We start from the raw sequence: 21,349 nt of genomic DNA, 5'->3' as shown, positions 1-21,349 counted from the left end.
GATGCAAATTTAATGTGAACATTGTTTCCTTTCATTCTTTTCTTTTGTGTTTGCACACACATGGTCTTCTGCATTGCAAACACACTATCGACCGGGTAACCAGAAACGTGGGTATATTGAACGGGTATATATTATTCAGGTTCGTTTCGTTTTGTCACAATAAGTTTAAGGTTTGTATTCTTGTGTTCACAATTTGTTCTCTCATTCAAAATAGCCTTTTTATTGCTTATTTTATTGGCAGTAGCATGTCTTGTAGTCCGCAGAAAAGACGGTATCATCATTTGTGTACGTTCAAAACCGTCGCATTGCTCTATTCGTGTTTCGAAAAACGACAATGTTGATAGGTTTTCTAGTTAGTGATGATGTTGTTTTTGTTTGGTTGTGTTTTGTGTTTTCTTTTGTTCCTTACTTCAGACCACTGTTTGCTGTGCCTGCGTGCACTCTCATTGTGCGTGTGTTTGAATGTGTGACTTAACTGTGTATTTTGTTAGCTTGAACGCTCTATGGGCCTACAGCTGAATCAGTTAAAACCTTGAACCTTGAAACCTTGACAATCGTAAACATTCAAGCTCAGTGAATCGGTAGTGCATATTGACGATTATGGCAAGGAACGAAGGAATTAAAACATGAATGAACAAAAGGAGTAATGCTGATATAACTCACTTTCGCGAGTCATACCTGATATGGATGAAACACAAAAAATATGTTGCTCAAGCTCCACAAACGTTCCAGAAGATCATAATTTTTCTTACGCTTGACATTCACTCGATCCAACTGTGACCTCGAAATATGCCCGAGATCAACCAGAATTAAAGCGTATCTAGAGGTCATAAAACCCTAAGAGAATACGAAATGTCAATGGTCTAGTTTCAAAAAGCGTAAATTATTGTTTAATATTTTTAACCCGAACTTTTCACCACTCAGGCCTGGCAGTTTTATGAGGGTCAACCAGACTAGGCTCAAGTCTAGAGGTCACCAAGCGAGTGAAGTGTGTGGTGAAGCTTTAAAGCTCTGGATGCTAAAACGTTCGAGAAGTTTCCATTTGTTTACCCGAACATGACCACGCTGTGAACTTTCAAATCCGACGATGACAATGACAATGACAATTCTTTATTTTACAAGGGTAACAGAATAACCATAGGTACGGTATACTTTGTTTGCATCTGGCCCTCGCCCCAAAGAGGGACTAATCTACTATTGTAACTACTACTACAAACTCATTACTCGACAAGAGTCAACGAGGTTTGCGCCCTGTCTGGATTTAATCAAACACTGGATTTGTGTAAGTTTCAAAGCTGTAGTTTAAAAAAAAAAATGTGAGAACAAATCAACATTAAGTTTTGTATTGGATCGCCGGCCGGACGGCCCAACACCGGTCATAACTGCGGGTGAGTCAAAATACATGCTGACCACTCACCTTACTTGCAGGACAAGTAATTCCATGCGTGTTTATCGACTGCTGGACCTCTCATCCAGCTGGTCAAACGTTACGGCATTGACAAAGGGGATGCATGCATAAGAAATACAATTGTAAAAAATGCAACACCCCAAAATCGGAGACCGTATGATCATGACTGTTCAGCACCATCAATTCTTATAGTCATCTGAATTATCATTCACGCTTAACTTAACTGGTATTTGCCCGATACGCAGTGTGCAGTTAACCAGTTAGTGCTTGAACTGTGAGTGGACACATTCTCAGTAAACGGCAGTCATCTTTAACGGATAGTGCAAAGAACACGAATATTACGTAATGAGGAAGTTAAACCCCCGATTGAACATCAAAACAATGGAACACCACCACCACCACCGACACCACCACCGCCAACAACAACAACAGCAACAACAACAGTAGCAACAACAACAGTAGCAACAGTGAGACAGGGATGGGGGAGGGATGGGGATAGTGGGTGCAGTTTCAGCAATAGGACTGGGAAAGAACATCTTTTTTTCCTCATAATTCTTGCAGGTATCAGTTTCAGCATTCATTCTGCACTATCCTGTTTGTGAACGATTGGATTTCACCAAGAATACGTGGCCAAATTTGACAAAGCAATACATTCTATGCATGTGCCCCCCTTGAGGATCGGTTTTTCACAGATGATAAACGTTGTTTAACGCCCTATACGTTATACGCCCTCACTATGTTCTTCATAGTTGTGTGGAACAATATGTCGTGCGGTATGCCAACGTATATCTACACGGTATCAAATGTCGCATTAAATCTAAACACAACAAATAAGTCTTTATGCATAAGTTGTGTATGCATTTAGGCGTTTCTCGGTCAGCTTACGTAATAGGTATCAAATATCGCATTAAATCTAAACACAACAAATAAGTCTTTATGCATAAGTTGTGTATGCATTTAGGCGTTTCTCGCTCAGCTTACGTAATATGTATCAAATGGCACATACATTTCACGGGCAATTACCCTTTTTGAAATCTGGCATGTCGATCTATTCAAAGGACGGGCGCAGTGGCGTGGTGGTAAGACGTCGGCCTCCTAATCGGGAGGTCGTGAGATCGAATCCCGGTCGCTGCCGCCTGGTGGGTTAAGAGTGGAGATTTTTCCGATCTCCCAGGTCAACTTATGTGCATACCTGCTAGTGACTTAACCCCCTTCGTGTGTACACACAAGCACAAGACCAAGTGCGCACGGAAAATATCCTGTAATCCATGTCAGAGTTCGGTGGGTTATAGAAACACGAAAATACCCAGCATGCCTCCCCCGAAATCGGCGTATGCTGCCTGAATGCCGGGGTAAAAACGGTCATACACGTAAAAATCCACTCGTGCTAAAAACATGAGTGAACGTACGAGTCTAAGCCCATGAACAAAGAAGAAGAAGAAGAAGAAGAAGAAGAAGAAGAAGAAGATCTATTCAAAACTCTAAATAGTTTACCGTTGCAAGCAGCGACAAGTGTTTACGCATTTGTTGCTTTAATGTGAGGTGTTGTTGATAGGAATCGCTCCTTCAGTCCTTGTGTCTGTCTGTCTGTCTCTCTAATTTGAAAATGAAAAATCACACTCCATTAGAATCTGATCATTTTTATTTATTTATTTTATTTATTTATTTATTTACGAGGATTTATATCGCGCACGTATCTTACCACACAAGGCGACTCAAGGCGCATGTTACCTATTAATGCCGTGTGAGATGGAATTTTTTACACAATATATCACGCATTCACATCGGCCAGTAGATCGACTGCCTTTAGGCGCTGCATCCACCTTTCACGGCCTATTATTCCAGGTCACACGGGTATTTTGGTGGACATTTTTATCTACGCCTATACAATTTTGCCAGGAAAGACCCTTTTGTCAATCGTGGGATCTTTAACGTGCATACCCCAATGTAGTGTACACGAAGGGACCTCGGTTTATCGTCTCATCCGAAAGACTAGCACTTGAACCCACCACCTAGGTTAGGAAAGGGGGGGGGGGGGGGGAGGGGAGAAAATTGCTAACGCCCTGACCCAGGGTCGAACTCGCAACCTCTCGCTTCCGAGCGCAAGTGCGTTACCACTCGGCCACCCAGATCATTTTTCGAAGTGTAACAATTTCAAAACAGATTTAACTATAACCAAGGTGTTATGATGCACAAAGTTATACCAGGAAATGCATCGGAGACATATTGCCTGTTAATTTCAGTTTGCATTATACCAGGAAATCCCTGACAATCGTAACACCGACTCCATGGATTGATTTTTTCATGTACAGCCTTATTTCTTTAATCAGGTGCGGTCCTCTGAAACCCATGGCCACTGCCATTTTTTCTGACACAAAAAATAAACACACACACTTCTTCATAGATCAATACATGTCACAGCTAATACAAATTGGGTAATGGTGAATGCGTGGTTGATTCATTTAGTATTTAGATAAAATATATGAAAATGTAATACATGTAATATGCTGCAGACCTCGATTCCAGGTGTGTGTGAGTGTGTGTGTGTGTGTGTGTGCGTGCGTGCGTGCGTGCGTGTGTGCGTGTGTGTGTATGTGTGTCTGTGTGTGTCTGTGTATGTGTGTTTGTGTCTGTGTTATGTGTGTGAGTCACTTATATCAACACCATACAAACGGCAATTTCTGAACGAAATCATCTTAAGTTTTAACAACAACAACAACAACAACAACAACAACAACAACAACAACAACAGCAGCAGCAGCAGAAGCGGCAGCAGCAACAACAACAACAACATCAATCTCTAAAGGGACTCTATAACATCGATGTGGGCTTGGACATTTTCAAACGTATAACAATCAACACCACAAGCGCAACAACAACAACAACAACAACAACTACAACAACAGTCAACAATAGTCAACAAAAGGTACAGTGCCTTGGAGAAGTAGCCATTAAACGGGTACATTTAAAGGCTGTGTCCTTTCTGTTGTTGTGATATCATTATTGATATTCACTGCGAAACACAAAGCCTTCTTTCATTACACACAGTAATGATCACATCGGGTTTTCATGTACGACACGACATATTATTCAGCACACGTTTTTGGGTCTGACATCATTTTGTTTTTGTTTTTCTTGACTTGTATCGGGTCGTAATCATCCTTTGTAAAGGCTTTTTCATTTTAATCCAGATTCTGGTTTTAAATTGCATGACTTTATTTCCATTGTGTTCCAAACAATCTAACCTTCCTTTTATGCAGTGTTTTTTGGTATTGTATTTAAGAAAACACTCATAATTTGCCCTTGAATTTGTCTTGTCATTACGTATTTATTGCCGGGAAATATCTGAACTATCATCATCAAAACGAAAATGCTCTAAGGACACGAGCTAAAATTCCAATTCATCTACATGCACATAACTTTATTCAAGACAATGTCACTTTGTGACAAAACTTTTCATGGTGATTATCTGATTCCTTTTGTGGTCGTCTGCCAACGTGAATTCCTTGTTAGCAGAGATATGACTTAAACTATACTCCATTTTCTTTCTACCAGAATTGCATATTGACAGCTATTTGGATGTGAGTTCACTAATCTGAAATAAAATCTATGTATACCCGCTTTATTTATAGAAAACTTTGAAACATGTTCACTCTCTTTTAAAGGCTGACATAGTCCTATTTAATTAGTTTAATTACTTCCAGGGCTTTTCCCATCGTTGCGGGGATGTATAAATTAAGCTTCCTGCAACGTTTTAGGTTTGAAGTCCTTACCAATTACGAAAAATACTTAATTCTTTATTGCATTGTTTAGCAACAGTTCTCCAGGACTTGGGCAATTTTTAGACCGTTGACGTCACTTCGTGACGTTTCGTAAACCAACAAGAGGCGAAGCCTTCAAGGCTCACGTAAGAAATCGACAAACAGTAACACAAACTCAACCACTCCGTCACACATACACACACACACACACACACACAGTAAGCATTGGTGACACTGTGCAAGAAAGAGAGACACTAGATCTAGATCTGTCTGTCTGCATAAGCCTACTTACAGTCTACACGACTGCCAAATAGTCTCGGCCCGCTCAAAATAACAATGACCGAGACATTCCTTCGCGTGACGTCTAACCCTCTTACGCCATAATGTGACGTCTTCAAATGACGAAATGTTAAAGTTTCTACCACAGACATACACACGCACGCACGCACATACGCACATACGCACGCACGCACAGACAGACAAAGTTACGATCGCATAGGCTACACTTCGTGAGCCAAAAATGGCGTTTGAGACTGTTCTGTTTACATTCGACACTATCAACACCACTTTGCAATACTGAAATATTTTTTTCTGTGTTCGAAAGCTACAGCCAATCGTTGTTATATCCCCTTAGGTACAGTTTTATAACATTATTGGCACATGTAAACAATATGAATTAATTAATGAACGCTACGAGTATGGCAGCCTTTAATCATACCGTCATAATCATCATCGTCTTCGTCATCGTCGTCGTCATCGCAGTCATCTTCTTTGTTGGTAATGTAATTTGAAAACCACATCCCCCGAAAGCGGCGTATGGCTGCCTGAATAGCCGGGTAAACACGGTCATACACGTAAAAACCAACTGTGCAAAAACACGAGTTTCAGCCCATAAACAAAGAAGAAGAAGGAGAAGAAGAAGAAGAAGAAGAAGAAGAAGAAGAAGAAGAAGAAGAAGAAGAAGAAGAAGAAGAAGAAGAAGAAGAAGAAGAAGAAGAAGAAGAAGAAGAAGAAGAAGAAGAAGAAGAAGAAGAAGAAGAAGAAGAAGAAGAAGAAGAAGAAGAAGAAGAAGAAGAAGAAAAAGAAGAAGAAGAAGAAGAAGAAGAAGAAGAAGAAGAAGAAGAAGAAGAAGAAGAAGAAGAAGAAGAAGAAGAAGAAGAAGAAAGTCACATACATTATTTTAGCTTGGGTAGCTCAGAATGTAATTTTGATTACCTTGATATTGATGGCTGTTAACGTAACGTCTTTCCTGATAATCAGTTTTCCTTCTCGCCAGCACCCTTTTATTCTCGAAACTGTCACGTAGGACTGGCTTGCGTCGTTAAGAGCAGGTATTTTTCCTGTTATTTCTTTTTGACAGAGCCAATCGTATTGCAGTGAAATATAAACTTGGACGACAATATATTCAGTTGACTTAAAGAGAAACAACTTAAATGTCCATTAAATTATTGAATGATATGCACGTTGAGCATCACAGTTTCCGAGTAAACAAGTCATACAAACGTCCACTCGTCTTTCCTGATTATCAGTTTTCCTTCTCGCCAGCACCCTTTTAATCTCGAAACTGTCACGTAGGACTGACTTGCTGTTGTCTGGTGTTAATTAGCCATTTACAATGTAAAGAAGAAGGAAATCTTTTTTTAAACGACAGTTTCATTCATATTGTTATATATGAAGTCTTATATCGCGCGCGTATCTCCAGACTCGGACTCACGGCGCAGGGATCTATTTATGCCGTGTGAGATGGAATTTTTTACACAATACATCACGCATTCACATTGACCAGCAGATCGCAGCTATTTCGGCGCATATCCTACTTTTCACAGCCTATTATTCCAAGTCACACGGGTATTTTGGTGGACATTTTTTTTATCTATGCCCATACAATTTTGCCAGGAAAGACCCTCTTGTCAATCGTGGGATCTTTAACGTGCACACCCCAATGTAGTGTACCCGAAGGGACCTCGGGTTTTCGTCTCATCCGAAAGACTAGCACTTGAACCCACCACCTAGGTTAGGAAAGGGGGGAGAAAATTGCTAACGCCCTGACCCAGGGTCGAACTCGCAACCTCTCGCTTCCGAGCGCAAGTGCGTTACCACTCGGCCACCCTGTCCTTAGTCATATCTCAAGTACGGCATTATAAACGCCGCGTGGAATATGACATATTCCGAGGCAAGTTCGATTACGAAATAGTACAACAAATGTTTTGGCAGAAAAAAGCAAGCGTCGTTGATATCAGTTTTTTCCCCCTGTTATTTCCTTTTGACAGAGCCAATCGTATTGCAGTGAAATATGAACTTGGACGACAATATATTCAGTTGACTTAAGAGAAACAACTTAAATGTCCATTAAATTATTGAATGATATGGACGTTGAGCGTCACAGTTTCCGAGTAAACAAGTCATACAAACTACAGTGAAACAATTATGTTTGATTAGAAGTATCGATACATGCATGGGCATGAACAAATTACATTACTGCACACTTCAATCCATTGTTTAACGCACACACATTTCGAGTCCATTACGATTCGTTTACGAAAACTTGGCGTGCCGATTTTATTTTGGGGTAAACAACATTGTTGTATTGCGGCTCTGGGTAAAAGGGCGCTTTTCTAATTGCAGTTAGTGCAACATATAAGATGGCTTTCAGTTGAAGATCATGAACAGATTAATGAATATGACTACGTCAGAAGCGTTTACGTGTTTTTCTAGTTCAGCTTTTGTTTTGTAGAGATATAACTAATTAAGATTTGTTTTTCATATTTAGGCCAACTGTAGCTCCCACAAACCAATTCAAGAAGTTGCTTGCAAGAAAACATGCTAGTTATCAAAAATCCAAAGACAAATAGACTGCCAACGTTCCAACATTCTGAATTTAAAAAAAGGTATTTTGTTGGAACGTAACGTTTTGTTTTGTCAATAATTAAACTTTCCAACAACATACCTTTCTTGTTTTTTGAAGCTAGTAATCAGCATGAAACAAAACATGATCCATATTAGGCAACCTTCCCATATACCTTCTTTCTGAAACAATTCCAGGATATAAACAGTTGTTTATTTGTACTGGAAAACGGTTTGATTACTTGATGCTGCATTCACCAGGGCCGGACCCAGGGGGGGGTTCCAGGGGTTCCGGAACCCCACCCCTGGAAAAAGCATGTACCTTGCTTTGAGTGTTTTTTGTTTTTGTTTTTTTTTAAATAAATTTTGTGTGTGTCTCTAACAAATTTTATTCAATGTGAAATCCGATGAGAAAAAGGTACACCCCCCCCCCCCCCCCCCCCCCCCACAATGCTGCTCTTAACCCTCAAAACAAGGCCCAGAATGCACCAGATTGCACAGATTTTAACCGTTTTTCAAAAATTTTCTGGGGGAGCATGCCCCCGGACCTCCCTAGTTCGCGCGCCTGCAAGCTTCGCCACTTCGCTGATTTGCCCCCCCCCCCCAAAAAAAGGAGGAACCCCCCCCCCCCCTTACAACTCATTTGGTCCGGCCCTGTTCACGCCAATGTTAATTATGTTAGTCGAGATCAAGCGCAAACGGAAAGGTGGATAAAGGCCAAAACATATCAACTGCATGAACATTTTGCTGAAAGAGGTTTTACAATTTCTACCGATTCTACGGGTATCTTACAGACAACATTCGCATTTATTTTAAGAGGGTACAGGGGTATATTTCTCTCTGTTAAATACAGGGAAGTAAGCGCTCTAAATACATGTTGGCATGTGTAAAAGAGTAGGTGAAAGTTATGCGGAACTAGTCTCCTGGCACCTGATAAAAATAACAATCATTGAAATGAATAAGCGACTGTCATCCTCTTTTACTTCTTCTTCTTCTTCTGCGTTCGTGGGCTGAAACTCCTACGTACACTCGTGTTTTTTGCACGAGTGGAATTTTACGTGTATGACCGTCTTTACCCCGCCATTAAGGCAGCCATACGCCGCTTTCGGAGGAATCCTCTTTTACATTTCTCGCTGTTTCTCTCTGTCTGGCTCTTCACCCCTATTCTAAATGTATATAGGCCCCAATTCAGTGGAAGTCAGCCGATCTTGTCAATGCCGAACACGGAAGAAAGATGTTTAAGGTTAATTATATCATGTTACCAAGTCAGTTTCTTTCTTTCGTGACAATACAAGGCACATTTCCTTATACATCTGGAGGCCACTGCATTTCAGTTCTTTTCCTGAGTAAATTATTCTTCGTTGGCTTTCCTGGTACTTGTTCTCTGTGTGTGTGTGTGTGTGTGTGTGTGTGTGTGTGTGTGTGTGTGTGTGTGTGTGTGTGTATGTGTGTGTGTGTACGTGTGTGTGTGCATGTGTGTGTGTGTGTGTGTGTGTGTGTGTGTGCAGTTATGTGCATTCGTGCGTGCATGTGAGACTGTGTTAGTGTGTGTGTGTGTGAGAGAGTGAGAGAGAGAGAGAGAGAGAATGAGAGAGAGAGAGAATGAGAGAGAGATAGAGAGAGAGAGGGACAGAGAGAGAGAGAATGAGAGAGAGAGAGAGAGAGAGAGAGAGAGAGAGAGAGAGAGAGAGAGAGAGAGAGAGAGAGAGAGAGAGAGAGAGAGAGAGAGAGAGAGAGAGAGAGAGAGAGAGAGAGAGAGAGAGAGAGAGAGAGAGAGAGAGAGAGAGAGAGGGGGGTAACTAAAGTTACTTTAAACTTATCAAACGAATTATTAATTTTAAAGATATTGCAGATTGATGTGCGTGGTTATTTTTCGAGTATAATCCCTGTTCGCGCCCAACAAATTCTTTTGTCTTAGAACGTGTTTCGTGAGTTGTTGGCCAATGTGAGTTGATCACTTCGAATTTAGTGCACTCTAAAATTGATTTTAAAGTCCCCCATTAAACCTCGTTACATTTCATTTTGTCACCGGATATCTCTTTTCAAAGCATTGGCACACTAGAATGTTTCTAGTGCAATATGACCTTGGGCTTTGGCTTTTCAGTTCCTTTTTCTTTTGTGTTTATGCGAGGTATGGTTATAAAATAATCAGTTTCATATTTCAACCTAACTATGTCAACTATATATAGCCACCGCTTTATTCAGAGAAATGAGCAGTTGGGAAGCGTGTACACAAGAAATAGAATTACGAGCACATACTGTGTGAAGTGTACTTTTGAAATGTGCTAGGCTACAACTATGACGAGAACAGGAAAATAAATCGCGTTAAGCGATATTAAATCATTAAGTCAATATGTCTGCCTGAAAGATTGACACTGAAAACCTGGGATCAGTCTTCGTTTAGACTACTAAAACATGGTTAGCAGAAACGCGTAAACCAAGACGGATTGAGCTGGTGTCGACAAAGCATGCCAACACATTAGACGTAATTTGCATAAACCTATTTTCTTTGATAATGAGCCCTTAGTCAGAGTAAACATAACAAATCTGTATAGTTTGGGATACAGGAATTGATGCTGAACACAATGCAATCATTTTCAAATCTATTTCAGGAAATTTGATTTTTAATGACAACTGTAATGAATTATATTTTTAAGCTTTCGAGCTGACAATGCGTTTACCAATGTTTCCATCAATTTGAGGTCAACACAGTGCGGCCTCACGTTTTGCGGAAAAGCCGACCGGATATGACGTCATCAAATAAATTAATCGAAACAACTGAATATAACTTTTGGAAATATTATCTAAAAGAATTTAGGTGAAAAATATCATAAACATCTGTCGTGTAGTTTTTTTGAAATCGCTGTGTGCACACACACACACAGACACACGCACGCACGCACACACCCACGCAGACACACACACACACACGCACACACACACACGCACTTACGCAGGCTCACACAAACACACACACACACACGCTCACACATACGCACACACACACACACGCGCGCACACACACACAAACACATACACACACAATGTCAAACTCAAACACACACTGACACACACACACTCAAGCATGTGTAGTCAAGTGGCGTATCCAGTCTTTTTGTGTAATTATCTCCTGCCCGACTCAGTTGCCTCCCCTGTCTATTATCTTCCCCTGACCCAAGTTGTGTCTCCAGCGAGGATTATTGTGTGTCTACTATCGTAGGGTAGACTCTTGACCGGATGCATTTCTAACCTCTTATCCCAGATTTAGGTGGTCGTTATGTAATGTGCCGCCGGACTGTCTGGGTATCGTTGGACGGCGTTTTGTCAAGTGGGTGTCATTTCTTTTGACAGGGTATATCATAGAAGAGGTTTTAGTCTCTTACCCCTCTCCCCCTTCTTTGTAACTGGTTGTAATATAATGAGCCTTATCCGGTGTGCGTAATATTTCCGGTGCGTGACACCTCTGTAACGATTTCTGCCTCTTTAACGATCCCTTTCATTGGCAGGCAATCTTAAGACGACACCCCCCGTTGTCTGACACCGGGTAGCGATTCCTATTGGCTTATCGCCACAGGGGATCGGAAGTGATCAGCCTTTTAAAGACTGAGCATTTAGACTAGAGGAGAGAACACGATTTGTGATATACTGAGCTGTGTGCTGCTCGATTGTGTCGGTCGACTTGTGGTGTTAGATTCCGATATCTGTGCTCTTGTGTTTACGTTTCACTGAGTGTGCTCACTGAGGAGAATCTGTAAGTAACCAAATGCTTTATTCATTCCTTATGCTGTATTCTTTCCTTATGCTCTATTCTTATGTTTCATTTGATGCTATGATGTTTGCATATATGTACATTTTGACGCTGATTTGGTCCCGGGCGATGTCCGACCGGTCTCGCGTCAGAGTTGATGACGCCATTTTGATCTAGCGGAGAGATGTGTTTTCTAGATCAGTTTCTAATTACTTTCATGATTTGACGCTGAAATTGAGCGTTAATAACTTCTAATATTTGATGACCAGTTATTCTAAAGTTGTTTTAGAGTCTTGTGAACATAAAACTCGCGCATGTATCGTAACCCATGTGTATCGTTGCCATTTTCCCCCATTTTATCACATATTATTTCTGGAGATCAGTAAAGTCTGAGTAGTAGTCGGTTAAAAGCCCAAAGTTAAGCCCTCCGTGCCATTGGCCCGTAAAGCTACCTATTTACGATTTAGGCGCAGAAACCCCTACAATTGATGAACGGGAATTATGGTTGACATATATTTTGGGTAATGAACTCGTATCATGAGTTATCTTTCTTATTCTTGTCGTTATTATTCAACTCGATGAAGATGTGTCTTCATGGCGATGATCATACTTAGTAATAACAATTATTTTGCAGTTGCGGTTCATGCAGTTGATTAATTTATGTAGAGCATTTTCCAATGCAAGGCTTAGGCCTAAGGGAAGATGTTGGCTACTTCCCTTGACATTAGCTGTTGTGGAGTTGTTTAACTCACTGTGGATTCTATTTCAGAGAATGCTGTGTCTGCAGGATTTTGGCTGTATTGTTTAGGTTTATTGTGGAATGTATGTATGGTTAGGATGCATTGGTATGAATGGTGCGTTTTACTTGTTATGCCATGTACTTATATTATGTTTTCTTTTCTTTTCATGTGTCATCAGACACTGCTTTCTGGTGTTAACTTTCTGGTGTTAACTTTCTGGTGTTAACTTTCTGTTAACTTTCTGGTGTTAACTTTCTGGTGTTAACTTTCTGGTGTTAACTTTCTGGTGTTAACTTTCTGGTGTTAACTTTCTGTTTGCTTCTGGTGTACGTTAATTAAAAGTCACGTTATCGCAACCTCTGTCTTGGCGTCTCATTTATGCTTCCTGGCCTATTCCCCCCTTCCACTCCACCCTATCACATCTGGCGCTGCGAGCAGGATTCAGGAAGTAGAGACGCCGTAGTTTAACACCAGAAAGCAGGGAAAGCAGTGTAGGATTGACTCAGCACATCCAAGATGGCGGTCGACGGGGTTCCTAGACCCCAGTGGCAGATGTTTCCCCCTCCCAGGCTTCCTGTCTTCACTGGTGGTGACGATGGCTGTCAGCTCGACGATTTCAGCACCGAGGCACGTCGCGTCATTTCCCACTTCAACATGGCGGCACTTGGAGGGGAGGGAGCAGAGTGGCTGATCCAGTCACTCGCTGGGGCTGCCAGGAAGGAGGTTAACCTGCACCCCCCTCAGGCGACCGCTACGGCTGACCTAGTCCTGACCATTCTGCAGGACACGTTTGGGGACCACGCCAGCATTTCCACTCTACTAGCGTCGTTCTACAGCATCTCCCAGAGTCAAGAGGAGGGCATTCTCTCATATGCCCACAGGTTGCAGGCTCTGCAGGTGAAGACGAATGCTGTTGTTGCCGGTACGGTCTTGGATGCTGCACTTCGTGATCGATTCATGCACGGACTGTTCTTGCCTGCAATGAGACGGGACCTCATGCGCTTTGCGAGAGGGCGTGAGGCTGTCACTTTTGCGGCAGTCCGTGCAGAAGCTCTCAGGTGGATGAGGGAAGATTTCGAGGTGGTGACGAAGCAACAACAACAAGCAACAGAGAGCAGCACTGAGGTACGCAGCCTGCAATTACAAGTCAACGAACTCGCCGTCAGATCAGCAGAGCTTCGCGCTGCCCTGGACCAACATCCGCGAGCTGCCTCACGTCATCAGCAACCGTCCGCGAAGCCACGTTGTTGGCTTTGCAACCGCCACGGGCATCTGCAGAGCAGGTGCCCTACCAAGCGTCATAGAGGTGAACAACTGCTGTCATGGAGACAGCCAAGTGAGAAACGCGCGAGTCATCAATCAACATCCATCACGGCGCAACCTCTCCTTGAGCAAAGCTGTCAGACAGAGGAACAGCATCGGCTGGCGACAACCCCCGTCCCCGTGCAGCTACACGACGCTCAGTTGATTTCATTTTGGGATTCGTTACTTAATCTTGCCCCTGTACCCCGAGTCCCTGCTACCCCAACGTTCCCGGACCGAGGCACTGTCTGCATCGCACGCCCTGTCTTTCCCCCACCCGTCCAGCCTCATCCGGTGCAGCCAGCGGCCCCTGCACCTGTTCCTCAGGCCCAGGAGCTTCCAGTGCCAGTACTGCGAGTCCCAGACCAGCCTCTGGCTAGAGACCCAGAACCTCTGGTTCCTCCTCCAGCTGCTGTGCCTGTGCGCCGCTCACAGCGTATACGGCAGAGATTGTCGTCGTTCTGAGCAGTCATGGGATTAACTTGATTTTATTTATTTTGAACAGACGGACTTGTGTGTAATATAATAAGTGTGCCGCTGTCATAACCCCGCCATCCGTCTATTGTGAACAGTCAGGAAAACAATGTGCTGCTGTCATGTGGGCAATGTGTCATTTGTGAGACTTTTCGTGTTCTGCTAAGAGACTGTGTACACTATGATTATTGATTGCCTGTTGTATTTTGTCTTGCATGAATGGGTTGGGTGACTGTGCGTGTCATCCGTTACCGTTTCTGATTTTATTTGTTGTTTCACTTGGGTGAACTTGTGTTTGATTTATAGATGTCATTTTCAGCTATTCCCGAGGCGCTGTACCTGCGAGGACGCAGTTGGTATAGAGCTGGGGGGGATGTAGTCAAGTGGCGTATCCAGTCTTTTTGTGTAATTATCTCCTGCCCGACTCAGTTGCCTCCCCTGTCTATTATCTTCCCCTGACCCAAGTTGTGTCTCCAGCGAGGATTATTGTGTGTCTACTATCGTAGGGTAGACTCTTGACCGGATGCATTTCTAACCTCTTATCCCAGATTTAGGTGGTCGTTATGTAATGTGCCGCCGGACTGTCTGGGTATCGTTGGACGGCGTTTTGTCAAGTGGGTGTCATTTCTTTTGACAGGGTATATCATAGAAGAGGTTTTAGTCTCTTACCCCTCTCCCCCTTCTTTGTAACTGGTTGTAATATAATGAGCCTTATCCGGTGTGCGTAATATTTCCGGTGCGTGACACCTCTGTAACGATTTCTGCCTCTTTAACGATCCCTTTCATTGGCAGGCAATTTTAAGACGACACCCCCCGTTGTCTGACACCGGGTAGCGATTCCTATTGGCTTATCGCCACAGGGTATCGGAAGTGATCAGCCTTTAAAAGACTGAGCATTTAGGCTAGAGCAGAGAACGCGATTTGTGATATACTGAGCTGTGTGCTGCTCGATTGTGTCGGTCGACTTGTGGTGTTAGATTCCGATATCTGTGCTCTTGTGTTTACGTTTCACTGAGTGTGCTCACTGAGGAGAATCTGTAAGTAACCAAATGCTTTATTCATTCCTTATGCTGTATTCTTTCCTTATGCTCTATTCTTATGTTTCATTTGATGCTATGATGTTTGCATATATGTACATTTTGACGCTGATTTGGTCCCGGGCGATGTCCGACCGGTCTCGCGTCAGAGTTGATGACGCCATTTTGATCTAGCGGAGAGATGTGTTTTCTAGATCAGTTTCTAATTACTTTCATGATTTGACGCTGAAATTGAGCGTTAATAACTTCTAATATTTGATGACCAGTTATTCTAAAGTTGTTTTAGAGTCTTGTGAACATAAAACTCGCGCGTGTATCGTAACCCATGTGTATCGTTGCCATTTTCCCCCATTTTATCACATATTATTTCTGGAGATCAGTAAAGTCTGAGTAGTAGTCGGTTAAAAGCCCAAAGTTAAGCCCTCCGTGCCATTGGCCCGTAAAGCTACCTATTTACGATTTAGGCGCAGAAACCCCTACAATTGATGAACGGGAATTATGGTTGACATATATTTTGGGTAATGAACTCGTATCATGAGTTATCTTTCTTATTCTTGTCGTTATTATTCAACTCGATGAAGATGTGTCTTCATGGCGATGATCATACTTAGTAATAACAATTATTTTGCAGTTGCGGTTCATGCAGTTGATTAATTTATGTAGAGCATTTTCCAATGCAAGGCTTAGGCCTAAGGGAAGATGTTGGCTACTTCCCTTGACATTAGCTGTTGTGGAGTTGTTTAACTCACTGTGGATTCTATTTCAGAGAATGCTGTGTCTGCAGGATTTTGGCTGTATTGTTTAGGTTTATTGTGGAATGTATGTATGGTTAGGATGCATTGGTATGAATGGTGCGTTTTACTTGTTATGCCATGTACTTATATTATGTTTTCTTTTCTTTTCATGTGTCATCAGACACTGCTTTCTGGTGTTAACTTTCTGGTGTTAACTTTCTGGTGTTAACTTTCTGTTAACTTTCTGGAGTTAACTTTCTGGTGTTAACTTTCTGGTGTTAACTTTCTGGTGTTAACTTTCTGGTGTTAACTTTCTGTTTGCTTCTGGTGTACGTTAAGTAAAAGTCACGTTATCGCAACCTCTGTCTTGGCGTCTCATTTATGCTTCCTGGCCTATTCACCCCCCTTTCCACTCCACCCTATCACACATGTACAATAACACGCACGCACAAACACACTCACTCACACACTATACTTAAGCATTTACAAAAAGAAATACAAACTCAAACACACACACACACGCACACACTTAATCTCGGACACACACACACACACACACACACTGAAGCACATACATAAAGCATTCTGAACAAAACAAAACAAAACGTGAAAGTTTCCTCAGTATCGTTATGAAGCTTAAAATGAAAGCACACATGAATTCGTCTCTGTTTTACTTCATCAAACACAAATAATTATATGTCAGTATTACAAGATTTGCTTAAAAACACAAACTAGAATCGAATGCATGTCTTTAAACTGCATCGAAAAGTTGCTCTAAGAGCAAATACTAAAACAGGTTGTAAACAGTAACATAAGGCGAATGTCCACACGGTCATGTCTGTGTGTAGAAATAGCACTAAAAAGCTCCATCAAAACTGCATATTCTTCTTTTTTGTTCATGAGCTGAAACTCCCACGTTCACTCATTTATTTGGGCCACAAATCATCTTTCTTCTCATCAAAGGTCACCTAATGTGCCTTCCTACATTCACTAGTCGACAGTCTGTCTGCATGTATCGATCCTTTCTGCTACCACCACAACAAGTTCAAACATACAGCTAAAATCGTTCAATATATTATGTGCATGTGAAATGTTTGATATCAATCATAGTCAACATTTAATCGCATAACGTCTAAAAAAAAAAAAAAAGGCTACTCGTACTCGAACATAATCAAGTTTCACCCTTTGTCATAAATATTTTCCTGGTCAACCTTTCACGATTTTGTACAAATTGCAAGGTTCACATCCACTGCCGGTGTCACGATCTGAAAACTCTGCCTGAACAATCCTTCTGAATGAGGTCAACGCGCATGCGCATACAAGGGGAGATGAATCAGGTCGTTAAACAGTCGAGCGGATTGCTCTCCCATGAACAAGGCTTCTCATCCAGCCTTTTTATCAACTAACTAACACAAGTCCGAAAACCCCGTTTACTCAGTACTTATGTGAAGTTGGTCGCGTTTAATGAACACACATGTGTTATATAAACAACAACATTGCTCTGTTATTGATTTTAGCATCCATTCTTTTGCTAAATGCACTGTTCAGTCGTCAGATCGTGTACATGATTGGGTGTTGACTCGCGCGATCGCTAATCTGCCTCTTTTGAACACGACTATTGAATCGGTCATAGCGCATTAGTTTACTTAGAAATATGTGAATTTGGTCGCGTTTATTGAACACACATGTGATATATAACCAACAACATTGCTCTGTTATCTATTATTTAGCATCCATTCTTTTGCTAAATGCACTATTCAGTCTCAGAGAGAGCAATGGTTCAACACACAGAGTAATGGTTCAACACACAGGGAGTAATGGTTCAACACACAGGGAGTAATGGTTCAACACACAGAGAGCAATGGGTTCAACACACAGGGAGCAATGGTTCAACTCAGAGAGAGCAATGGTTCAACACACAGAGACCAATGGTTCAACTCAGATCGAGAGAGCAATGGTTCAACACACAGAGAGCAATGGTTCAACTCAGAGAGAGTAATGGTTCAACACACAGAGAGCAATGGTTCAACTCAGAGAGAGCAATGGTTCAACACACAGAGAGCAATGGTTCAACACACAGAGAGCAATGGTTCAACTCAGAGAGAGCAATGGTTCAACTCAGAGAGAGCAATGGTTCAACACACAGAGAGCAATGGTTCAACACACAGAGAGCAATGGTTCAACTCAGAGAGAGCAATGGTTCAACACACAGAGACCAATGGTTCAACTCAGATCGAGAGAGCAATGGTTCAACACACAGAGAGCAATGGTTCAACTCAGAGAGAGCAATGGTTCAACACACAGAAAGTAATGGTTCAACACACAGAGAGCAATGGTTCAACTCAGAGAGAGTAATGGTTCAACACACAGAGAGCAATCATGGTTCAACACACAGAGAGTAATGGTTCAACACACAGAGAGCAATCATGGTTCAACACACAGAGAGTAATGGTTCAACACACAGAGAGTAATGGTTCAACTCAGAGAGAGCAATTGTTCAACACAGAGAGAGCAATGGTTCAACTCACAGAGAACAATGGTTCAACTCAGAGAGAGCAAGGGTTCAACACACAGAGAGGTTCAACACACAGAGAGCAATGGTTCAACTCAGAGAGAGCAATGGTTCAACTCAGAGAGAGCAATGGTTCAACACACAGAGAGCAATGGTTCAACTCAGAGAGAGCAATGGTTCAACACACAGAAAGTAATGGTTCAACACACAGAGAGCAATGGTTCAACTCAGAGAGAGTAATGGTTCAACACACAGAGAGAGTAATGGTTCAACACACAGACAGTAATGGTTCAACACACAGAGAGTAATGGTTCAACACACAGAGAGCAATCCGGCATGCACCTACCCACGCACCCCTCCCCCTCCTTCCTGTCAAGCACCCTCAGTCTTTCACAGACTAACATAGCATTGTACATACTTACAAGAAATGCTACCAGTCTCCACTCCCCAAAACATCACATTCGAATTTTATTCGAATCTTTGTGGTTTGGCAACTGGTAAGTCACAGTGTGATTTTTTTACATTTAGTCAAGTTTTGATTTATTCTTATCCATACTGGAAGTCGGTTGGAGAATACTCACTCCATTGGTAATTTATAAGGCAAAAAAAAAAAAATTGTCTGTTTAGGGTAACATGACCAAAAAAAGTAGGGTCGGTAGGTAGGTAGGTTTTTTTTTTTTTTTTTTTTTTTGTAAATGCTATGTTGGCTGAACATTCACTTCTTATATTTGATGAATACATGTTTCAAAACTAACGTATAAATAAAACAGAGAGAAAGGGAGAGAAAGAAACGCCAAATGTCTCTTTTTAGCATTTTTACCTCTTTTTTTTTTTTTTTTTGAAATCAAAAAAAAGTTTTTGGGTCGGCGCCAAATCGATAGGGTCGGTCGGGTTACCCTAAACAGACAATTTTTTTTTTGGGCCTAAACTAGAGCTGATAATAGCTCAATAAACATGGAAAGTGTTATCATTAATACACACACACACACACACACACACACACACCCCCACACACACACACACACACACACATACATACACACACACACACACACACACACACACACACACACACACACACACACACACACTCTCTCTCTCTCTCTAAGATGTCCGAAACGACCACCCAAGACCCCAAGTTATAAATAAAAGAAGCCAAACATTTAGAACTCGCACCAATCATCATAAACCCTTGCAGAAGCAGATTTTCTTCAGAAGCGGAACGTCACGCACACAATGGGAAGAATTTCCATACAAATTGAGACGATTCACTTCCCCTTGCATTTCAAAGGGCGACAACCTGCTACACTTCGATAGCGTCCCCTCGAACACCGCACCACTAGGCTGAGCGTTTACCGTTACTCGATACAAAGATTTGTCCGGTAAGAACCCGTCGCAGATGAGATCTAGAAACATCCCTCCCCCATCCACTTGAACGAAGTCAGTGACGTCTTGTAACGTCAGACTATGGCACTTGTCTGTGAAGTCTTTCTGGGCCGCGTTCAACGCTGCTATGAGAGCGGTGCCCGCATCATGGGCTTGTGCAGATTGTGTGGAAAGCGGGCGGTCTTTGAGACAAACGCAGTACTGAACAGGAATTCCGGCGTCCACACACGTCCGGCCGACTGGAATCTGTGGAAATGAGACAAAATTACAGACGTGTTGAACTGGACCAAGGACCGGGAGAGTACATTAAAGGCCCAGTCTGCCTCAAATGGTTTACAGAACGATTTAAATCTTCTCATTAAAAAAGCAGTTCTATAACCTTATCAAACACACTTGCAATAGCATTTAATAGCATTCAATGACACAGTTCGTTTGAATAGCTCGCGTAAACCACACACCTGTTTTCGTGGTTTATCTAATCCCTGAGCCATTGTGAACCCGTGTGATAAACTTTCCTTTTTCTCTCACAATTTAGTCGCCAGTTTGTGATTTCAATGCGACTCGCTGTATCTGCAATAGCACGTTATTGTGTACCTCTGAATCTAAAACGCAACAAACGGCTGCGAGTCACACGAACTTATCAGCGGCGGTTGACTTCAAAGATCCAAGCGCTATGCAGAAAATTCGTCTGCTTGAGAAAACATGACCTTGCGTGACTTCCGGGTTCCGTTTTTTCAAACTTTCAAAACTTCGAATCTGATCTCGTCTTGATGAAAAAAGAATTATTTTATGATTTCAGAATGTTTGTGTAACAAGCTGTCAATTTGTTATTTAGATTTTAAAAGTTAGGTCTAGCGCCAAAACGAGGCGTCCGATTTATCTCATTGTAAATCCGACTGGCCATGCACAAATAAATTCTTTGAAAAATGCTCGCTCTTTACGGAGGGCACATGGGATGTTCTCAAGCGGTGAGTGTTTAAACGAAAGGGTGTTTATACTGTGTGTAAAAGCCTGACAGTGTCTGTGACCAGAAACTGATGGTTTACGTGAAGCTGTGTGTGCCTTTAAACATTTGCTCAAACAAACACAAATACACGCATAGAGACATGAGAAGCCCCAGTGTGCTACCTCTTCTCTGTCGGATCATGTACTCTTACAGCTGTGGGTAAAAGTTTCTGTCTTTCTTTATTTGGTGTTTAACGTCGTTTTCAACCGTTCAAGGTTATATCGCGACGGGGAAAGGGGGGATGGGGATGGGATAGAGCCACTTGTTAATTGTTTCTTGTTCACAAAAGCACTAATCAAAAATTTGCTCCAGGGGCTTGCAACGTAGTACAATGTATTACCTTACTGGGAGAATGCAAGTTTCCAGTACAAAGGACTTAACATTTCTTACATACTGC

General features: G+C 42.0%; 1 protein-coding gene across 1 annotated transcript in view; it reads right to left on the bottom strand.

Moving 5' to 3' along the window:
- Positions 1–16,702: 16,702 nt before the first annotated feature.
- LOC138983067 (uncharacterized) overlaps positions 16,703–21,349 on the bottom strand; it is a 38,192-nt gene continuing 33,545 nt past the window's right edge. Inside the window, exon 10 of the mRNA XM_070356472.1 lies at positions 16,703–20,192. Coding sequence (XP_070212573.1) covers positions 19,743–20,192 — 450 coding nt within the window. The 3' untranslated portion in view covers positions 16,703–19,742. The remainder of the gene's footprint in view (positions 20,193–21,349) is intronic.

The sequence above is a fragment of the Littorina saxatilis genome, linkage group LG12 (assembly GCF_037325665.1).
Source record: "Littorina saxatilis isolate snail1 linkage group LG12, US_GU_Lsax_2.0, whole genome shotgun sequence".
Classification (NCBI taxonomy): Eukaryota; Metazoa; Mollusca; class Gastropoda; order Littorinimorpha; family Littorinidae; genus Littorina; species Littorina saxatilis.
This window is presented reverse-complemented; position numbering and strand designations above follow the sequence as displayed.